The following is a 22,167-nucleotide window of genomic DNA, read 5'->3' on the forward strand; positions in this document are numbered from 1 at the left end:
GAAGTTTTGTGGCCGTTTAATGTCTAGTTTTGAGCTCAGCTAGTGTTCTCTTACAAGAAATTAACTTTTTGCAGGTAAATAAGTAGTATGCTATATCTTTGAAAAGCCTTTGTGTCAATCAGTTGTAGGGTTTGGTATCTTTTGAATTTTAATGATTCTTCTTATCCATTCCAATTCTTATTGATTTGTAATTTTGATTCAAATAAGGTAAAAAAAAATCTAATCTTAGAATAAATGTAAATGATATCTAAGTCTTATTGCAAAACATTTCATTGTAGCTGAATATCATGAAAAAAAAAATCAACAGGCTAAAGAACACTTACACAATGAACTTTTGCCTATGGTTTAAAAATACTATAGCAAAAACAACTAAACCAAACACATTTCAATTATTATTAAAGACAAGTAAACAGTAATTAAAAAAAGAACAAATTAGCATTCACACAAATAAATACAACTAAACAAAGATTGAACGTTTGAAATAGTGTTTTAAGATTTTTAGGTGTTCAGATACAGAAACTGTAATCAAATGTAAAATAGCATTACAAAAGGTATTCATTCAAGAACAGTGAGTGAATTTTTCATAACCGACTGTTTATGAGGATACTTTGACACATTTTTGTGTGAATTTGTCCGTTCAAGTGCAAAAAGACGTGGAAGAGGACTCAGTATTGCACACTATTCAGTATGAGAGGTGGAGGATGGATAGATAGATGGATAGATAGATGGATAGATAGATGGCACAGAAAACTGCTTCTTTTTGCGCTTGAATGGTTTAAAGTCATATTAAAATGCACATAAAAGAATCAATAAGAGAATTTTAATTTTATAATAAGTATTCGATTCCTGACCTTAAATATCCAATTTCAAAATTGGAATCAATTTTAGATTCTCAACCCTAATCAGTTGTGATTAAGCAGCCTGAAATAATCGGCAATAAACCTTCTGTTCCTGATGAGTATATTGACTCTGGAGATGAATGGCTGTGTACATTGTGGTTTTCAGAGAGCTTGACTCAACCACATGCTTCACTGACTTGATTTCACCCTACAAGCATGCATGAACGGCTCTGCCCACCTTTGCCCACAGAGTACCTGCTGTGAAAAGCGTGAAAAGCTGTATTGTCAGAGATGTTATGCAATGTTTGTTTGGAATGGAGAGTGATGGTTGAAAAGTTATGGTCTCATGTTTTTGTTTTTGTTTTCATCTCCCCTCTCTCCAGGTTTCAATGTCATAACACTGAGTGACGGCACCAGCGTGGGATCGTCCAAAACAAACCTCACCTCATTGTTTTTAGCAGTTTGGTAAGTTTCAATTGGGTGTGTTTGAATTAGGGATTGTTTTTTTTTGCTTTTTGAGTATGTTTGGTATACATCTCAGTATTTATTTATTTCCTCTGAAATAGCTTCTTGGGAAACCATAATTTCAACCAAACAGCCATTATTGCTAGGTAGATTCAAATGTTTTAGGGAAAGGAGTAAAATGGTCTAAAAACCTAGTGAAAAATAATTAAGCAATGTTTTTCAGTAAATTAACACTAGAAAGAATTCAGTCATATTCTTTTATATACACCAATATAAGTAGTAAGTAAATATACAACAATATCTACTAGGGGTTGACCGATATGTGATTTTCAGGGCCGATGCAGATACCGATTATTACAGATGAAGTAGATCGATAACCGATATTTTGAACCAATATATATGCCTGGTGTAAAAATGAAAATTAATGTCAAAATTAAGAATAACAGTGGCTCTGACAAAAACTTTCTTTAAATGCTTTTAAATATATATTTTTCTGAGAACTGTTAATAATATTAATAATAAAAATAATCCAATATAAAATAACTCTACATAGCCTTAACTGTATAAATTAATGTATAACTGTATAGATTAACCCTTATAAAAGGTCTCTTTAAGATCTATAGCAATATAGTACTGTGCTTACGTGTATACTCGCCAGGACGGGCATTTTAACATAACTGTGTGTAACTGAACGTTTATGTGTAATAAGTCACGAAAAAGAACTCAATCTGACATTTGTTGCGAGCAGTTTGAAAGGCGGCTGTGTTTTGTGTGCGCGTGCATTGGCTGAGAGTGCGCGCTGACAGAAGACCGTCTCTTTAGAGCTCGCGAGTACTTTATGCTTTAAAATGGCTTGTAGTTTTGAATTGGCATGACTTAAAATGACGTGCAAGTTCCAATTCCATCAACTGTCAGAAAAGCGTGCTAATATTGCAGCGTACAGCTCACTTGCAGAGCAAACTCAATGTGGATACTATGAATGTGAAATCATTTGCGCATTTTGAGAGAGAGGGAGACTCGGTACTGCTGAATCACTCAAACTATTTGTGAAACTAGTTATTTAAAGTTTAAAATAACTGAGCTGTTCTGATAATCTGTTTGGATTCCATCTACATGCTATAGTGCATAAATGTTTGGAATTTCCCGCTTAATTATCGAGAAACCTGTGGGAATGTGTAGAATTATGCGCAATCCCCTGATTATATTGAGGTGTTTTACAACTTCATTATAGTGGATTGTGATTTATTGCAACTTCAGCAACGTCAGCTCTTGCCTTACATTTGAGAGACAACTGATGCTTGATCACTGAAGCAACTCCAGTTAGTAAGTGCTTTCAGTGTGAGAGTGCAAATTTTTCCTTGCCTTTAGCCTTCCTCGCTGATTGGCCAGACTCACGACTCCCAAAAAATCAGATGGGTGGTGGGTGGAGCTTGCTCTAGGCCACAGAGTGGTGCGTTCAGACAGAGATGGCTGCATCAGAGCCAAATAGCACATTTACAAATTAAATTATTTTATCTGCAAATTTTTTTTGAAAATGACAGATGACCATAAAAATGCTTAATATCGGCGCTGATGACTGGTCGACCTCTAATATCTACCCACATGTATATTGTACTAAAATATAAATACATGAAAATGCCTCATGGAGACCATGAGGATTTTGAGTGAGGATGCAAACATGTTCTTAAATCAAAATTTTGAACTGATTCATTGACATTCACATTTTGAACTGATCGAGAAACTAAATACATGGCATTGTTATTTAGGGAAGTAGTAGACAAATTAAAAGTAAATTCAAAACATTACGATATTCACAATGTTGTTGTTTTTTTTTTTTCTTCATACAGACTGAAGTCTGCGAGAGAGAGCGGACGAGTGGTAGAAGACACGACAGTGTTGCACCCGCACTCCTTCACCGGGGCTATGGTAAAGAAACACCACTAACATCTCTCTTTTTCCCTGCGCGTGACTCCCAGGCATTGGTTCAAATGCTGAATCGGAAACTGCTCATTGATTTCTCAGGCTTTTAATCAGCTGAAATGAACGCCACTCAGACAGTGTCAAAGTCCCCTCCTGACTGCTGTCTCAGCGCAGATCAATGCCCTCTTTAGACAGACAGACAGAGGATGAATGGATAGATGTGTGCTAGTGTCATCAGCGTGTGCTGCTCGTTATGAAACCTTTCCGGCTTTAAATTCTGATGGGATGATGGGATCACAGCTGTTAGATACATTAAGATAGATGATAGTTGCATCATCTGTGAACAGCAATTGATTTCTATATTAATACACATTGTATTAGTTGCTCGGCAACTGTAAACATCCTACAGTTTGTATTATGAATGAATGAATAAATGTATTATTGAACATTTGACATTTATGTCATATTGCTCTTGCTCCCTTAACCATTGTTAAGGGAAATTATCCACTCTGCTGCATGTCATAACTAAAAACACCCCTTAAACAAGGTAAAATAACTGTAACTGAAAGCTAAGCTTTATTATGAACCTTTCATTTTGAGAGAATCCAACAGAGGCATCATTTACTGTGTTGTTTATGTTTGAGTCTGTATATGTCTGTGTTTAGTGAAGTGTACGTCATGTTCTTGTTTGCTGAAGTGTCAGACAGTTTAACAAATGCCTTCGTTCTATGTGCGAATGCTGATGGATGTGCTTGTTTACACATTCTTAATGAGTTATGCACATTATTGTGTTTGCTATTCTGCCCATCTGTGCCCTGTAATTCTCTGTCTGGTTCTTTGCCTGTGCCCACAGTGGGCCGCCCTGGGCCCAGCCCCTCTAGTGTGTTTACTGAGCCGTTCTGATGGCCATTGTCAGCGCTACACACAGACGCCAATGCTGCTGATCCAGCAAACACACACACACACACACACACACGGATGGATGGATGGATGGATGGATGGATAGATGGATAGATGGATAGATGGATAAATAGATGGATAGATAGATGGATAGATGGATGGATGGAGGGTACATAGTTTATACAAAACCACACCTCTTCGGTGCACATCTCATTCAGTACACTCCTGTCTTTGACTGGGCAGCATTTTATGGCACAACCAGATCGCTCCGTCTTTGAGGACTCCTGTGTTTGAGCTAGACAACATGGCGACACAGCTGCCCTCTCTCACAGAGACTCTCCTATTTGTGGAAACTGAGTCCAAACATTCTCTGCCAATCTGAACTCTCAAGGCTACCGCGGACCGTAGCCTCTCATTCCTGCGTACAGAAGTGAATGGAATGACTTATGCCCTGCTCATCGCTGTGATGAATCATGAAGCTCTTGCTGAACGCAGGACACAACTCTAATAATATGTTTTGCACTGAAATTACATTTAGACACTTATGTATTAAGGTTGCAGTTTTTATTTGTGTAATGTTTTTGGTTACTACGTAATTCCCATACTTTCTCTTGTTACTTCATTATTTTGTTGACTTTACTATTATTCTGAATAAGTAGATTTGTCCAAACCTTTCACTGGCATTGCATGTTTAAGCGTCTGTCGCTGGCGTCTGTGTGAGTGATAGTAGTGGCCATGATTTACTATAACCCTGTTCTGTGAGAGTCTTAAGTAAAGCCGGCTACTGTATCGGTTACAGGAGTGCCTGTTATATCAGAAATGGCTAACGTGACCTCAGAGCAGGAAGTCCTGGCAAACTACTTTTGCCATTACAAATGTTTTGCTGCTCTGAAGCCCAGCCAAAAATGGTATTGGTTTAATAAATGCTATGATGAGTCTGTCCCCAGTTTAGCTTAGATAATCACTAATTTAATCAGAGGTTTAGTCATGAACAGTTTGGCTTTTGGTCCCCGGGAGTGATAAGGCTGGAAAAGGAGTTTGTACGTTTATAACTTGTGATGTCAAATGTTTAGCCATTGATAAAGAGGCTCTCACACTCTTCTATTGTTGCAGCAGAAGATAAATGATGTGAAGTAGAGTGAATAATGAAAACATGTCTGGGTCATATCAGAAAAAAAAGAATAAATGAGTTCATCATTTATTATATAATATATTATATAAGTTATTTTTTATGATTTATATAAATATTTTGCATAAAGAAAATTACTTTTTTAAACGACAAAGTTTATTACAATTGGCACATGTCCCTGCCACTATATATATATATATATATATATATATATATATATATATATATATATATATATATATATATATATATATATATATATATATATATATATATATATATATATATATATATATATATAATACATTTTTTAGCTACATTATTCCTGATGGTACTTCACAATAGAGTGTAATGCGGTGCGTTTCTTATCCATATTCTGCTTGACAGGAGGAGGAGGGGCAGCAGAGTTTGGAGTGCATCCAGGCCAATCAGATCTTCCCTCGCAAGCCCCCTGTCCTGGAGGAAGATGATCTTCAGGTAAGTGGAGATCAAGACCCATACCAAGATGAATCATGTTTATTAGGGTGTAGTGGGACCATTAATATAACTATTATTTGATTCTGACCAAGAGAGGAAATTTACAGGTGAAGTATATAACCCAGTCTATTGTTCATTGACTACTATTAGTAAGTCATTCATGGATTTATCTCCCCCAAAAGTGTAAACATTGATCCCCCAGACACCATCAGAACATTAAGAACAGTTCGCTCAGATCCGTCAATCTCTTTCCAGCTCAACCTATAGTGACAGCTTGGGGCGTGGCTACTGTAGCAGGCGGAGCCAGAGAGTGTTTATCCGCTGTGGAACCATGGCTGATGCATTACAAGCTGAAAAGACATTCAGTTTTGGTTACAGAAGTGCAAGCCAAATTTTGCATTTAGATTTTCAAAGATTAAATGGGTTATTGTTATATGTGTGTTCACTACAACATTATCATGCACTCGTCCAGAAAGACAAATGTTTCAATTTATAAGGTAAATTTTGATGTGTCCAGTTTAAACGGCATCAAATATCTGTTGCACGTTTTTAAAAAATGCACCCGGTTCAAATACGTTGGGTGGGTTTATTATAAGCAAGACGCTCATGTTCACTCTACACAGAGTGTTATTAGCCTACTTAATTGCTTACTCGTGACACATCGTAACACAGCTAAAAGTATTCCTAATATGTTGGACCTATTATTGCAAATAGCCTACTTTTACCTGTTGAAACATGCCTTCACAAGCGCCTGTAAGAGCTGTATTTGTGATGTTTGAGTTAGGGGAGTCGCAACACATGAAAGGGGCATTTGCAAAATATGCTGTATTTTTGTAAGTCCGCTAGGTGCCTTTAGTGTCAGAGAAACTACTGTACATTCTTCACCTTTAAGCCCTGAGCTGACATTTTTTAGGCATCATGAATGCTCTTGTGATGTGTACCCTGTCCCAAATACTAGGCAGCAAAATTCTTTTTTTGGTCAAAATCTAAGACTGCATTACTTTTATCTCTTTGAATGAATTGCAGCAAGCATTGTGACACTTGTCACCCATGACTGACTGTTAACAGCATTTCAAATCATTTAATTATAAGGTACAATTTTTGTTTTGATGATGTGTAGACCACAGAAAGTGAGAGAGCTCTCTAGGTTTTGAAACAGCCTTTGTTTTTAGCACCCCTGACAGGAAGACACATGAATGGTATTTTTCTGCTCAAAGTGTTGAGTTTGTAAATACTTCATATTTTTGGCAAGCATTTATAAATATCAATAAATAATTGCTCTGGTCTTATGTTAACATGTTGGAAAGACATTTCTGATATTATCATCTGTTGTAGGTGCCCTTCCCAGAGCTGCATGGAGAGTTTACGGAGTACGTGGGCAGGGCGGAAGATGCCGTCATCGCCATGTCCAGCTACCGCCTGCACATCAAGTTCAAAGAGTCTGTTGTTAATGTGAGTGTGATTTTCATTCTTTTTTTTTTTTTTTTTTTTTAAATGTGCTTTTTATTACCAGATCTACTTGAACTGCAAATAGATGTTTTAATAGTCTGTAGCTAAGGATACGAGTCTGGGAAGTATTTTTTATTTTTTTTAAACTTTTACTGAGCTGTTGTTGCCAGAGTTTGCTAAACACAAATGTATGAGCTCTTTGTCCTTCGCAGAATATAATAAAACTTACTTGGCAGAGATAATAAAACAAGCAGAAATGAACAATTTACATCTCTAAGCAACTGAAGTGGAATAAACAGATCTTCTGCATCTGAACCAAATCAAACAAAAATGAGCAATGTTTGCATTTCGGGCCTTTTCTCATTTTGTCTTCTTTTAAATCAGCTGGTTTTTATAAGTACATCTGACTTCAAAACTTGAATGTGGCCCAAATATGATTTTTTCCCCAGCATTGTTTTGTTTATATTTGACAGTGTGAATGGCAAAAATCACACCAAATCTCTTCAGTTCAATCTGGGGCACATTAATATGTGGAAATATATTGGGTTCATATTTTTTGCAGTGTGACTCTTATGTTTTCACCCTCAGCTCAGAGTTTCTTGAGTGAATCTCTGTTGTGCTGTAGTGGATGTATGGCGTATGATATAACTAGCCCAGTGGTCACTGAAAAACACTTTTATGTGGTGCATGGCATGCTGCTAAATTTAGAGCCCACAGATGAAGTGAAGGGTATGTAGGGACAGAGAGCCACAGTTACATCAGCCACTCTAACACTGGCCAGTGGCTTCAGTCACCCTGTATGTGTATCGAACAGGTCTGTCTTTATTAGCTCTTCTCTTTCACTGTTTCTTCCCGGGTCTGTTGCCATGGCTGCAGTGGCTTTTTGATTGGGATCGTCCACCCCCATCCTTTCAACATGGCACTATATTAAGGTTCTTGTTACATACTAATAATCTGCTCTGCTATACCTCTCTACCTCTCATAGACCAGCAGTCACGATCCAGAAACCTGCTTATTCCAGTGTAGCACACAGAGCTGCCTGTTACTGAACTACTGCTGGAATGGTCCGCAAGAGGTGTGATGGAGTATTTTGGGTTAAATGCAGAAAATGTTCTGGCATTCTGTCATAAGTTAGTAAATATGCACATAAATGGCATTTACAGTAATGCACTTACAATGGCAGTCTATGGGGACAGTGTACTGGATGGTTTAAAAGCAGAAATACGCTGCTCTGTTAAAGTGCCTATATTGAAGATTAAGTGTGTAATTTATGTGCCACTAATATGATTTCAATAGTTTTTTTCCCAAACACTCCACTCCACCCCAAACCATTTTACATTAGGGTCCTGATCTCTGTTGGGGTTCATTTTGCAAGAATGACAGTCTGGCTGCACATTATCCCTTAATAGTTTTCTGTTCTGGACACTTATCTGCTGTGCTTTCATTGTAAGTGCACCAGCACTACAAACTGAGAGACAAAATAATTACCAAGATTATTGTCTGTGAAAATTAACAGTGGACCACAGATAATGTTAAGTTTGACTGTTATGTTTAACCCAAAATATTCCTGCAACGGTGCTCTTCTGCTGGTTATATGCGATCAGGCAGCTGGGTTTGTGGCTTGTGGGTGATCAGCTCAGTGCTGATTAATCAGTTGATATCTGTGACAGTCACTTATTCAGCAGAGTAAATGAGTGTGACGCTCTCTATGTGCCTGTGAAAGAGAGAGTGTGTTGTGAGTGAGAAGAAGTGAGTGATGTGTGTGTGTTTGACATTGTGAGTGTGTGACTACTGGCCTGCTAGTGAGGCAGCTGAGCTGTCGTAAGAGCAAGCTTACAGTGTGGGACTTGAAAGAGGAAGGAGATTGAGAGAATGTGAGTTGTTACTGTTAAAGTGTCTTTTTTTTTTTTTTTTTTTTTTTGAAAGAGACACAAATTGATGAGCACAACAGAATGCAGGAGTCTTGAGACATGTTTTTAAAAGTTGAACTTGGCATGCCTTATGGATTGTGTGTAATTACGGGAACATTATTTAGAGCAAAGGCTTCAAACTCTGATTGGATGATTTTCCATATTTATACACAATATTTCCATATTTATATGGATTTCCATGTTTTCCAAGCCAAGTACAACCAACGTGAATTGTGTTAATCTGAGGAAAAAAAAGTTTTATCTGACTGTTTGAAAATCTTAAATAATAATAAAAAAAAAAAAAACGCCAAATGCTGCATTTTCAAATATAATTATTTAATGCATGGAGCAGCTCATGATCTGGTGTTTTCAGTGGCTCGGATCAATGTGCAACCATCTCCCCAAATTTGTAATGAGAATCATTTATAAATCACTCCCTGTGGTTTTCCTACTAAATAAAAGCTCAAGAAATGAAAGAAATTAACATTAAGTATTGTAATGATCCTGTTGTTCTGTAAAATACAATTATTGTTATTATTATTATTAATTACTATTAATTAATTATTAACTAACATGAACTAACAATGAGCAATACATTTGTTACAGTATTTATTGATCTTTGTTAATGTTAGTTAATAAAAATACTGTCATTCATTGTTTGTTCATGTTAATTCATTGCGCATTAATTATTGTTAACAAATACAACTTTTGATTTTAATCATGTATTAGTAAACACTGAATTTTATTACTATTAGTAACATTAACCAATATTAATAAATGCTGTAGAAGTATTGTTCATTCTTAGTTCATCAAGTAGTTAACAAATGAAACTTTATTGCAAAGTGTTACCATATGGAAAGTGATTTTGGACACACTTCTGAGGCAGCATAACGGTTTAATGATCTAAAACAAAATAGAGAGCTTTGGTGATAACTAAGCGAATATTTAATTTGTGTAATAGTAATTTATAGCTTGAAATGACATAAAAATTGGAAAAAGTTAGTCAAAAATGTACATTTACACACAAACCAACCATAACTTTCAGACGTTATATTTATTTTTTAGCTCATGGAATGGAACGCACAAGATTGTAGGGTATCAAAGGCAGCAAAGGATACATCTGTGCTGCCTTCAAAAACTGATCAGATGAAGGTATCTCACTACACAGGATGTGGTACAATCACTGGATTCGTTCTTTGTTGTCTTCCTACCTTCATTACATATCCTGCCTGCAGAGGCAGCATTTTTCAGCTTTCTGACTCAGCTGATAAATCACAAATCACTTTTTTGTCGATAGCTGATCACACACCTGACTTTGTTACCAAAGCACTGTTTTAATGGCTGTATTGCTGGTGCTTTTAAGGGGTTCCATTTAGAAGCACAATGTTTTGGAGAGAAAAATATTAATCACCGTAGTTAATTTCACTAACTTACTAGTTAGCCATCCAGTTCCATCAGTAATACGGATCAGTTAATATCTCACAAATGTGTTTTAGTGTTCTCTGATCCTTTAACAAGCGCCCCAGGAATGTTTGAGTGTGGTCAGATTATTACGGTAGAATTAAACCGCAGCCCAGGAATGTGTGTATCACATATGAGCCAAAACTCGCAGTGTACACGTCCACCTCGTGATTCTGTCTTCCCTCTCTTTCTCTCTCTCTGTGAACAGAATTGTTCGTGTGAGGTGTCAGTAAGTAATCACAGAACGGTCTGTCTGTATGCATGATGTTGCGAGCTGCAGTTTTGAGAGACGTGGTCAGGTGTGACTTGCATGCGATCAACGTGTGATCACGAGCAAGTTCCAGAGCTTAAAGGGGAACTGCATTTTTGTTGCAATGTTGTCCACACAGTAAACACACATACTTGATTGAAGCTGATTGGCATGCAGGCCGTTCAACACTTGAGCTGCAGAACAAAGAATGAGTTTGTCTGAAATAAGCTGCAGACGCTAATCACTAACCGTGTTTGTAAACTCTAAGCCCATGTCTAAACTTTCAATGTGATTGATTCAGCAGGTTGATTTAATCATTAGCATCGGGCGGGTTAATGTTGACTTCCGGTTTAGTCGCTCTGTGTGGTGTGCTGAGACTCACAGTGCCAGTTGTGGAAAAATATGTGTGAATGTCTAATCGGTCTCTTTCTCTCCCAGGTTCCCCTGCAGCTGATAGAAAGTGTAGAATGCCGGGACATGTTCCAACTGCACATTACCTGCAAAGACTGCAAGGTCGTCAGGTGAGTCTATCTATCTATATATCTATTAGAGCTACACAAATAATCTTTAAAGGGGTCATGACATTAAAAATCAAATTTGCCTTGTTCGCTTGACAAATAAGAGGTCTTTGTACCATTAAAACAACCTTCAAGTTTTATAGCTTAAAACGTACTCCTCATTACAAACAAATATAATCAAGCTCGAAAAACAGCTCGTTTTGATATTGGGTGACCTGTGACATCACACTGGAAAATACATTTGCATATGCCTGCCTCTAGAGCAGGACATCGACGAATAGTTATACACCACCGCACCATAAGCCCCGCCCATTGACATTCAGTGGCTTAACGGCTGACATTTGCTACACTGGATGTGAGCGTTGCATCATGTCAAAAGCAAATGGAACCCATTATAATCACTGACGCTGTCTACACTGGATGCATAATACAGATGTGTGTTCAGTTTCTGACAGGCTTCGCAGACTTGAGTCTGTCGATAACTGGACAAATGGAATAGTGATTGAACATTTGAAGTATAGTCTAAACGTGTGACATCTTGTGTGGCCAAGTATGGTGATCCATACTCAGAATTTGTGCTCTGCATTTCACCCATCCAAGTGCACACACACAGTAGTGAGAATTGAACACACACAAACCGTGAACACACACCTGGAGCAGTGGGCAGCCATTTTTGCTGCGGTGCTCAGGGAGTGTTTGGGGGTTAGGTGCCTCGCTCAAGGTCACCTCAGTTGTGGGTAATGAGAGTGGAGGAATTCGCTGATCATTCACTCCCCCATCTACATTTCCTACTGGTACTGAGACTCGAACCACAATTGCCCCATAAAGTTGTATAACACAGGACTCAAACCCACAATCTCAGAGTCAGGTGTCTGTCGCTCATCTCGCTGCGCCACTGGGAAAACAGCTTGTTTGCATCTTTGTACAGATTTCAGAAGGATCTCTGCATAAGAAACAATTGGATGGTTCTTATTAATGGCATCCCGGTATGCATTGAAGGATTATGTTTGTTCGGAGCATTTTGTTTTGCCAGCGAGGCGCAGTGTAATTGAGAGTTTACAAAGAAACTTTTGTTGAAAGATGGAGCAGCCATCTGTATTGAATCAAACTGTAAGTAATCAGCAAACCGTAAGTAAATGACTTCATAATGCTTTGTCTTAAATGACGGTTTTATATGGATAATGTTTTCAAAACACTTTCTCTTGTGCAATTGCGAGTGGGCATTGATAATGATTACTATGCAATGACATTAGCCAATAATAACAGTGGCCGTTTACTGACGAGCTTTAAAGGAGCCGCCCCTTAAAAACGTGTCATTTCAATCCAAGGATCAGAATTAAGGTTAAAAATAATAGTTTTTTTGCATATATATTTGTTTTTTGTGCAAAAACTTTATAAATAAGATACATAAACCTCAAGGAACATATTAAAATCATTTAAAAAATCCCAGACCCAGAGAGAGTAGTTGTATGAAACAGCTTCACAAACAGTCTTTTCAACCACACAGTATCATTATTTCTGTCTTACAAAAATTCATATTATCAAATTTCAGATATAATGATTGATGTCTACAGTAGTGATCAAAATAGAATGAAAGTAACAAGTGGCTAAAAAAAAAAATTCAATCATTCATTCAAGAGATTTGTTCAAAAACACTTATTCATCCAGTAGTGAAGTTTATAGTGAAGAGTGAGTCATTGAATCATTCATTTAAAATAATTAAATATTTTTAAAATGGACTGCAGCAATTAACATTTTGTCAGAATCTCTAGTAAATTACATGTTATTTTGTTTAGTTGTCTATTCAGAATCATTAGAGGATCATGATCTATCTCTCATCTCATTTTCTATGAAAACGTATCATTGTTAGTGTTATTTTGAAGCAGAATGTATTTAACTATTATTGTTACTTAGTTGAAGATGCAATCAAATTATTACAACCAGTTGGTGCAGAAATCCAGGTCAGCCCAGTCTGTCCTTCTGCCTCTATTTGATGTTCTCTTTCATTCTGTTTAGTGTGTCTCTCTGATGCAGTAGATCTAATGTGTGTTTTGACAGGTGTCAGTTTTCAACATTTGAGCAGTGTCAGGAGTGGCTGAAGAGGCTGAGCGCAGCGGTCCGTCCTCCGTCCCGGATAGAGGAGCTGTTTTCTTTCGCCTTCCACGCGTGGTGCGTGGACCTGTACACAGGAGAGAAGGAGCAGCATGGAGATCTGTGTAGGCCAGGTACTGTCTGCCTGTGTGCCTGGATGTCTCACAAATTTTGTCTCTTTATTTTATTTTAACACCTACTGAGTCCACAAACAAGATTCTCTTGAATATCTTTGAGAGATATACAAAGAACCTCTCTAAATTTGTCCCGTCCTGTAACTAGTTCTTCCTTCGAAATTCTTTTCCTCCTTACTTTCAGGATTCATCTCAACCTCTCACTTGCCGCTATCTTTCAGGTGATCATGTGACGTCACGTTTCCATAACGAGGTGGAGCGGATGGGCTTCGACACTCAGAACGCCTGGAGAATATCTGAGATCAACAACAAGTACAAGTGAGTGTTTGTCTTTTGAGTTTAAAAACATCTAAACAGTCCTGGACATTCAACCCTGTCCTGCTGCACTCAGTGGGTCTGTTCAGGGCCATGCGCAAGCTCAGATGACTTTAGACAGGCATCAGTCAGTCCTATGCTCTGCTCTGATCACAGTGCCCTCTGCTTGCCCCCTGCCACTACCAGGTTGTGTTCCAGCTACCCTCAACTGCTGCTGGTTCCAGCCTGGATTACTGATAAAGAGCTGGAGAATGTTGCGGCCTTCCGCTCTTGGAAGAGGATTCCGGCCGTGGTTTATAGGTCAGTCAGCCACATCTGTTTATAAGCATGGAGAATGAAAATCGTTCCAAAACCAAGTGAGCTGATTTTTTTTCAGACATAGGTGCACTCCGGTCATATATATATATAATATAAAAACAATTTTTTTTTTTTAGTAGCAAGTAGCTAATGCTTTTTTCAAAACTGTTGTTTAATTGCTTTAAGTAGCTTGTACCTGGTCAAGTTTCCTAGGATCCTAGCTAGAATCAGTTATTTTATATACTATTATATACTACTATTATTTATATGCTATTATAATATTTATGAAAATGTTGAATTGGCCTGTATTTTTATATTTTTAGTTTTCATTTAAGTTTGAGTAATTTTGTTATGTGCTTTGCCATTTTATTTTTTTATTTTAAATATCTTTAAAAATAATTTTAGTAATTTTGGTACTTAAACTTAAATACTTAATCTTATTTTATTACAGTTAGTCACCAAGGCAGCATTTAAGCAACAAGTTTAATATTTATAGTTTATGTTTATATATTTATTTTATTTTATTTGAGCTTTGTTTCAATTAAAGATTACAATTTTTAATAGTTTTAGTTATCAATTACAGCACTGCCAAAACCTTCAGGTTAATAGTCCAGGTCTTTAACCTCTCTTACCCAGGCACCAGAGCACAGGGGCAGTGATCGCTCGCTGTGGTCAGCCTGAGGTCAGCTGGTGGGGCTGGAGGAATGCAGATGATGAGCACCTGGTGCAGTCCATCGCCAGAGCCTGTGCCGTGGACAGCAGCACCTGTAAAGGCGTCTCCAATGGCTCCTTCTCCCGCGAGTACATTAACGGAGCTGACCTCTCAGATGTGGACTTTGGTCAGTACTGAATACTGTATAGACACGCCCTAATTCAGATTATAAAGCAGATGGGTTTGTTTCTCAAAACTGATTGGCTGATAAAGTGTAATAATGGCACTATAAAATATGCTGCTGCTGACCAATTAGAATTAAGTATTCTAGAGGAATTTCATTTAAATATCATCTTAAATTTCCTGATTATTGTGTGACTTGATCTATGCATAAATGTTTATTTTATATCAATACTCCTCTTTGTATCTTTCTATAGACTCATCCATGACTAACAGCTCCGAGGTGGAGACACTGGCCATCCAAGCTCGAAAGCTTTTGATCCTGGACGCCCGGTCATACGCTGCTGCCGTAGCCAACAGAGCCAAAGGTGGAGGATGTGAATGCCCAGGTACTCTCTCATAGATGCTCTTTTAATAATCACAATAACACAAGACACCCCCTTCATTAATGGTGTGTTGCTCTCCCCTGTAGAGTACTACCCTAACTGTGAGGTGGTGTTTATGGGTATGGCCAACATCCATTCCATCCGCAAGAGTTTCCAGTCTCTGCGCTTCCTCTGCACCCAAATGCCCGATCCAGCCAAGTAAGTCTTCCAGGGAACATCTACTGCGGTTGCAATGTGTCCCTTCGTTTACTGATGTATTTTGACCTTTTAGGGACAAAACATGTTTTTTCTAACCTGTTAAAATCAATTAAGCTTGATTTATCAATCTCAAATCTAAGGCTTATCAAAAATGTTCCTCTTAATCTGTCTGAAAGTAAAATGTAAAATGATATTCAGAATATTGATTCTTTAACATGTAAACTTTTTAAGACCTCCTATGAGTGCTGAGGTTTTATGATATGTTTATCATTATTTGTGTCCATTGCAACATCATAAACCTGTAACTCCAGCCAGAACTAACTAATAATGTAGTCAAAAAATCTAAACTAAGCTGGAAAAAGATGAAAAACTTAATCTTACAACTTTAAATATATAATACTATAGTAGTATATAACTAATACTAAAAAAACACTGGTCAACATAGTGCTTCTTTGCTTTGAATCAAATGTTTTATTAAAGCTAATTGGTTTGGTTCAAATGCAGATGCACTTTAGTGCTTTAGTTCCTTCAGGAGCTCGTCTTTTTGTTATTTTTCCGCCTATTGTTATTTCCCTGGCAGCACATCTGCCCGTGATTTCCAGCACTGGCTCATATTTGCTTCCTTTTCCATCTACGCTATTTCCACACATCCATTTGTTGTAAAGTCAACAGCAAGTCTTCCAAATTACTTTCTTTCTGTTTTTCTTTTATTCTCTCACTTTCTCTTTTTAGTCAGTATGATAAACTCTGACCAAGAGCTGCGTTTCTAGGCAACAGACATGAATTGTTGAGAGGGAAAAAAATTTAATTCCCTCCTTTGATTATTCTGATTGTAAATGTCTCTCTGCATGAGGTCGTAATAATCATAAAAAGCTGATTTTCCTTTTAAACGTGGTTCTGATTCATGTTTCTCTTGGGAATGATTATTTGAATGTCTCCTCCGGTTACCTGCACTATGTTTCCTTGACTAATGTCAGTTTGCTTTGGCTGCGTTTGACCATGTTGGAAAACTTTTATAATGAATATTGACCTTTCCCAACCACACTTGTCAAACCACTTTCTTTAGTCCTTCTCTCAGTTTTACAATAAGATATAAACGCTGTTTTCCTGATGTGCATTAAGCTGTTTTTGTTTCACAAATGTGGAATATCATGGAAAACAGGTTTTTAGTATGCAGACATACTGTAATATACACAACTCAAAGCTTCTTCCGTGTCTGCCTTGCACATTTATTGAAATTTACCTAAAAAACAACATATTCATTGGACAACACATTTGCATGTGTTTTTAAGCCTTGCCCATTTAAATATTGAAGCACAAAAAGATGCGAAAAACAACTCAATTTGTTACTTGCACGCTTTGTGAGAAGTTTTGTGTGAGCACACATCCGAAACACGCACACAAAAAGCCTTTTCTCAGACAGTGTGCAAATACTGAATTGAGTTCTCTTTTACATTCTCTTGCACTTGAATGGACAAATGCACACAACATTTTGTTAAAATGTCTGTCTCGTCGAGTATCCTAGTAAACACAGTTGGTTATGTCGTACGTAAGTGAACGTAAACAGATAAAACCAAATTAAACGTGTAACACTATATTTGATTTGGACTTTAGGTCTAACCAGCCTAATCTTGCTGCTGTCAAAAAAAAAAAAAAAATCAATCACTGCTCTTGCTTTAACCCTATTAGCTGAGTGTGTCGTCATCGACACATCCAACCAAGCTTTATTAATATTACCGTAACTCTTTAACTGTTTGTTCTATCAAAGTAATTCAAGTTGCTCCTGACAATAGCATGCGCTTTTCGCCAATATACAGCATATTAGGGTAATTTCATGCTTTCCTTCAGAAAATGACAGCAGCTTTTGGGGAGAGCAGGAAGGAGAGATATGGAGGGTGCTAGGTTAACAGTTTTGGATTGCATAAAATAAAAGAAATGAACATAAAAATAGACTCCGTTCAAAATACCTGTTTCACGCATCTTATCATGTGGTGTGTGCATGTGTATATGTGTGCGTGTACGAAAAAAAGGCTCCTGAGTGAAAATTGTGCAACCCATTGTTACAAAAAAAGACTTGTGTATATATGTATTATAGTTCATTCTTCAGTTTAAAGTGTAATCATTAGATGTAAGTGTGTAATGGTGAGTTTTGTTGTGTCTTTAGCTGGCTATCTGCTCTGGAGAGCACAAAGTGGCTGCAGCATCTGTCCCTCCTGCTCAAGGCGTCTCTCCTCGTTGTTAACGCCGTGGACCGCGACCAAAGGCCCGTACTGGTGCACTGCTCAGACGGCTGGGATCGCACCCCTCAGATAGCGGCGCTGGCCAAACTCCTGCTGGACCCGTACTACCGCACTATTGAGGTGAGCTCCGTGATAATGAACTAAAATGGAGAAGACCATTAAAACTCTCTCTGAATTATTACGAGAGGAATTTGTAAGCTATATCACATGCTGGAAAAATCCACAAGGGCTTATTTTAAATCCTGTGGTTTGAAATGCTCACAAGGACATGTTTACATAGACAATGGCTTAGAGGAAATGTTAAAATATTTGTAATGTTGCCCAAGCTTGAACCCTGTGATTAACATAGATTCACAGAATGAAACAATAGAGAGTCGTTCTTCTGCTATAGTGAATTCCTGGGTTTTTGTGATTTCATGTCATCAGAAGTCATGTTGTACTGGCTCTTTTTAGTTTTGGTTAGAGGGGTGATGCTGCACTTCATCAAGCCACATTAGATTTTTTCACAATAATTGAGAATAACAAGCTGTCTATATGTAAATTGTTAATGGAAAACTGGATAGAAAAGCCACAGCTGAATTCCATCATGGATCTAGTTGTGGATCTGGATCTCAGGAGGTGCATGAGTCATCTCAAATACTGGAGGAGGCATTACTGTAATTTTAAGCATTCATATCTAGTTTTCTGATGTTGAATACATGTTGTGCTTTGAAGGTGTTTAAAAGATACCAGGGGCTGGATTCATGAAAACCTTCTTAAGAAGTTAAGAAAATTCTTAAAATAAATTCTAAGAAGGTTGTAAGAAGGTTGCAATTCTTGAAACATTTTTAAGAAGTTATCTCAAATATTTTCTTAAGAACATTTTATTTTATTTATTTTTTTACTAAAGAAGGACCTATAATGCCTCTTTAAAACTTTTAGAATGAAACTGGACGTTTCTGAATGGTTAGTGGATACATTTATGTAGTTGCTGTGGAGTTGATTCAACTCATCCACTAGCATGTGCCGTCATGTTCATCTTTTGTGCAAATCCAGTGTTGAATTGACCCTCGTTTGTGAAGCAGTCCGGCGTAAAATGACGGCATGGTAACACTCTACTACAACAACTCTTCCTCTTCTCTAAAGCAGCCCAACATGCCCTCACCCCCTTTGTTGCATGTTTTTAGGGGGCGGGGTTTACACTGCGTTCCAAATTATAATGCAAGTGACATATCGGTAAGATTTCACTACAATAAACATTCAGATTTTAGTTTTTCTAAGAAAATGTTTGTTTATTTATCCATGTCTTTTTAGATAACTGGTATCAATCTCAGACAAAATAATTTGCCAGATCTATGGAAACCCTACTTAGAGGTTGTGCCACATTATTAAGCAAGTCACAGTTCTCATGCAATATGAGAGGAAGAAAGATCTTTCTGAAGATGAAAAGCATGAAATGGTGCAATGTTGCGCAAAAGGCATGAAAACAACTAATATTGTGTGAAACTGAATGGAGATTATCAAATTATCATAAGATTTGTGAGTGATTTAGAGCACAGCAGAACTCGGTCAGATAAAGGCTTATTAGTGAAAGTTCCTGTCAAAAAAATTAATTGTATTAAAAGGGCAGCTATAAAAAAAAGGCAGTGTTAAACGGGTATTTGAAGCTGCTGGTGTCTCTGGAGTCTGGAGAACCTCTCCATGCAGGCTGGCAGTTGTGCGTAAAAATGCATTTCAGCCACCATTAACCAAACCTCACAAAGAGAAACATTTACAGTTACATTTACAGATTCTCATTGTGTAAACTGTTGATATCATATAATCAGAAACTCTCCTGTCCACTTTCAGGGTTTTCAGGTGCTGGTTGAGACTGAGTGGTTGGACTTCGGTCACAAGTTCGCAGACCGCTGTGGTCACGGAGAGAACGCGGAAGACTTGAACGAGAGATGTCCTGTCTTCCTGCAGTGGTTAGACTGTGTGCACCAGCTCCAAAGACAATTCCCATGTTCCTTTGAGTTCAACGAAGCCTTTCTGGTGGGTGAAACCTTTTGTTTCTTATACTTTGATTTAACTATTTGTTGAACTAGCTCTGAATTCTTTTGGTTTTGTGTGTTTAGGTGAAGCTTGTGCAGCACACATACTCGTGTCTGTTCGGGACGTTCCTGTGTAACAGCGGAAAGGAGAGAGAGGACAGACACATCCAAGAAAGAACCTGCTCCGTGTGGTCTCTCCTCAGAGCTGCCAACCGCTCCTTCAGAAACATGCTGTACTCCTCTCATTCAGAGACCGTACGTCGTCCTCTCTTTTACTCATGACTCTCATAAACATTTACTCTTCTCGTCTAGTGGTTGACCGATATGAGGTTTTCGTTGAAATGCTGAAATGTTAAACATTAATTTTATAAAATGTTTACTTAAAGTATTTAAAATATAATTAATAATGTCAAAACAAATATCTGCCCATTATTTGGCATGGCCCATATTTCAATCCATTACTAGTCATGTATTTACTCCACTGAATCTATTAAAAGCAAGGTTTTTTTTTCTTTCTTTCCTAACAGCCCTCGGCTGCCTTTACCTAATAATTCATACCTCTGTTTTGTAATAGTTTATGTTGACCTTTGTGTTGTGAGTAAACATGAAGGGAGGCGTTTACTGGCTTCAGAATGCATGCTTGCATTCCTCTCTAATACTCAAGAGACCCGGAGCTGCCCTTTCCTTTCATTTCCTGTTTCTTAAGACTAGTTCAAACTGCCCCAACAAAAAACGGTGTCCTAACCCTGTTAGTGGGCAGAGTTATTTTAGGATCTTTGATATACTGTATCAGTATTTATTAATATGAGTTATTTTTTATTTTAAAGTTTTCCATTTTTATTTTAGTTAAAGCTTCAGTACATTTATTGTGTACATTTTTGTAATTTTTATTAGATTTTATTTTTTTAAGATCTCTATTTACTTTACTAGTTGGTATTTTAGTGTTAATTATTTTAGTACTTCAACTTAAACGATAGATAGATAGATAGATAGATAGATAGATAGATAGATAGATAGATAGATAGATAGATAGATAGATAGATAGATAGATAGATAGATAGATAGATAGATAGATAGATAGATAGATAGATAGATAGATAGATAGATAGATAGATAGATAGATAGATAGATAGATGTGAATGTTTTTAATAGTTTTTGTTTTAATTAACAATAACATCACTGTTGGTGGGTCGACTTCAAACTTTCAGTTTCAGTTGTATATTGATTTACAGTTGATAAAACATGCTGTCTTTTTGTGTGCCTTTTCTCTTTTATTTCTGCTTGGATTCGATCAACTGAACTAAATACATCAGGTGAATTTTACAAAGCCTCTCGTGAACATGTTTGGGTCATACTTCATAACAAAATCCAAATAAAGAAACAAGTATCTTTGCAAAATATGCTTTCTTTTCTTTTGATTTGGTATGAAACATGACCTGGGTAATGGTATTTTTATGTGAGATTTACCTATATTTAAAATTCTGTCAGGACCACTATGGTCAAAGGTGATTAACAGTTAGTATACAGTTTGGATTGGCGGTATGATTCTTTTCATGGCAAAAACTCCAGCCTGGCATGGATAAGAGCAGGGAGAGCTGTTTACCCTAAGGGGGTTATAGCTGAACAGAACCATCATAAATGTATTTAAGAACATTGATGATATAGTATCTACATGACGACAATACTTTAATGTAACAACAGAAATCAAGATAACTGACAGTCGGGATTGTAAGAGGAATATCAGAAGGCCTAACTGTGGACAAAAGGAGGAGCTGGGGATGGAGGAGGGTAATTAGCTCCTGAGCAATGCGATAAAGCTGCTGATAATACTGAATGGACCTTATATATAGGGATTCTGTGATAGGCGTCGTATTCCTATAGGTAGGACGCGGATCACCTGAGAGTCAGCTGATGCAAGCATGACCGACTTGACCTGCCAGAACTAACTCTACGCTTGATCATAACATCAAGCATCAATTCATATTATATCTCTTCTGTTTCTTTTAGGTGCTTCATCCTGTGTGTCACGTACGCAATCTCTTGTTATGGACAGCAGTTTACCTACCCAGCTCTTCACCCACAACCCCTTCAGATGACTCCTGTGCCCCCTACCCCGCACCTGGTACCAACCCTGAGGACCAGCCCCTGGGAAGGTAATTGGTTAAAGTTAACTGATAGCAAGATGTCTGTTTCAGAAATACTTAACATTACAGAAGTAAAGTGGAATGTAAATCACATCAAGTCAAATTGTCATGATGTTCATGTTTATAATATTTTCATGCCTTATAATTGCATTTAGCAGACTTGAGCTGGGTGTAATTATAGTTTACATTTTGTGTAGATA

The 22,167-nt window shown here is 37.4% G+C and overlaps 1 protein-coding gene across 9 annotated transcripts in view; it reads left to right on the forward strand.

Moving 5' to 3' along the window:
* The window catches only part of mtmr3 (myotubularin related protein 3), a 33,631-nt gene that overhangs the window by 4,478 nt on the left and 6,986 nt on the right, over positions 1–22,167 (forward strand). For 6 of the 9 annotated variants that reach the window (XR_010895930.1, XM_067394363.1, XM_067394366.1 and 3 more), the window contains exons 2-17: positions 1,223–1,304; positions 3,152–3,230; positions 5,641–5,730; positions 7,066–7,182; positions 10,759–10,779; positions 11,239–11,321; positions 13,377–13,543; positions 13,765–13,861; positions 14,045–14,158; positions 14,792–14,994; positions 15,245–15,376; positions 15,460–15,571; positions 17,736–17,931; positions 19,639–19,824; positions 19,908–20,078; positions 21,831–21,976. Coding sequence is in view for 8 of the 9 variants with exons in the window: in XM_067394363.1 (XP_067250464.1) it covers positions 3,228–3,230; positions 5,641–5,730; positions 7,066–7,182; positions 10,759–10,779; positions 11,239–11,321; positions 13,377–13,543; positions 13,765–13,861; positions 14,045–14,158; positions 14,792–14,994; positions 15,245–15,376; positions 15,460–15,571; positions 17,736–17,931; positions 19,639–19,824; positions 19,908–20,078; positions 21,831–21,976 (1,838 nt within the window). In the remaining variant the exon portion in view is untranslated. The remainder of the gene's footprint in view (positions 1–1,222; positions 1,305–3,151; positions 3,231–5,640; positions 5,731–7,065; positions 7,183–10,758; positions 10,780–11,238; positions 11,322–13,376; positions 13,544–13,764; positions 13,862–14,044; positions 14,159–14,791; positions 14,995–15,244; positions 15,377–15,459; positions 15,572–17,735; positions 17,932–19,638; positions 19,825–19,907; positions 20,079–21,830; positions 21,977–22,167) is intronic. The other 3 variants (XM_067394365.1, XM_067394371.1, XM_067394370.1) reach the window with 1 other exon arrangement.

The sequence above is a fragment of the Chanodichthys erythropterus genome, chromosome 9, assembly GCF_024489055.1.
Source record: "Chanodichthys erythropterus isolate Z2021 chromosome 9, ASM2448905v1, whole genome shotgun sequence".
In the NCBI taxonomy this organism is placed as follows: Eukaryota; Metazoa; Chordata; class Actinopteri; order Cypriniformes; family Xenocyprididae; genus Chanodichthys; species Chanodichthys erythropterus.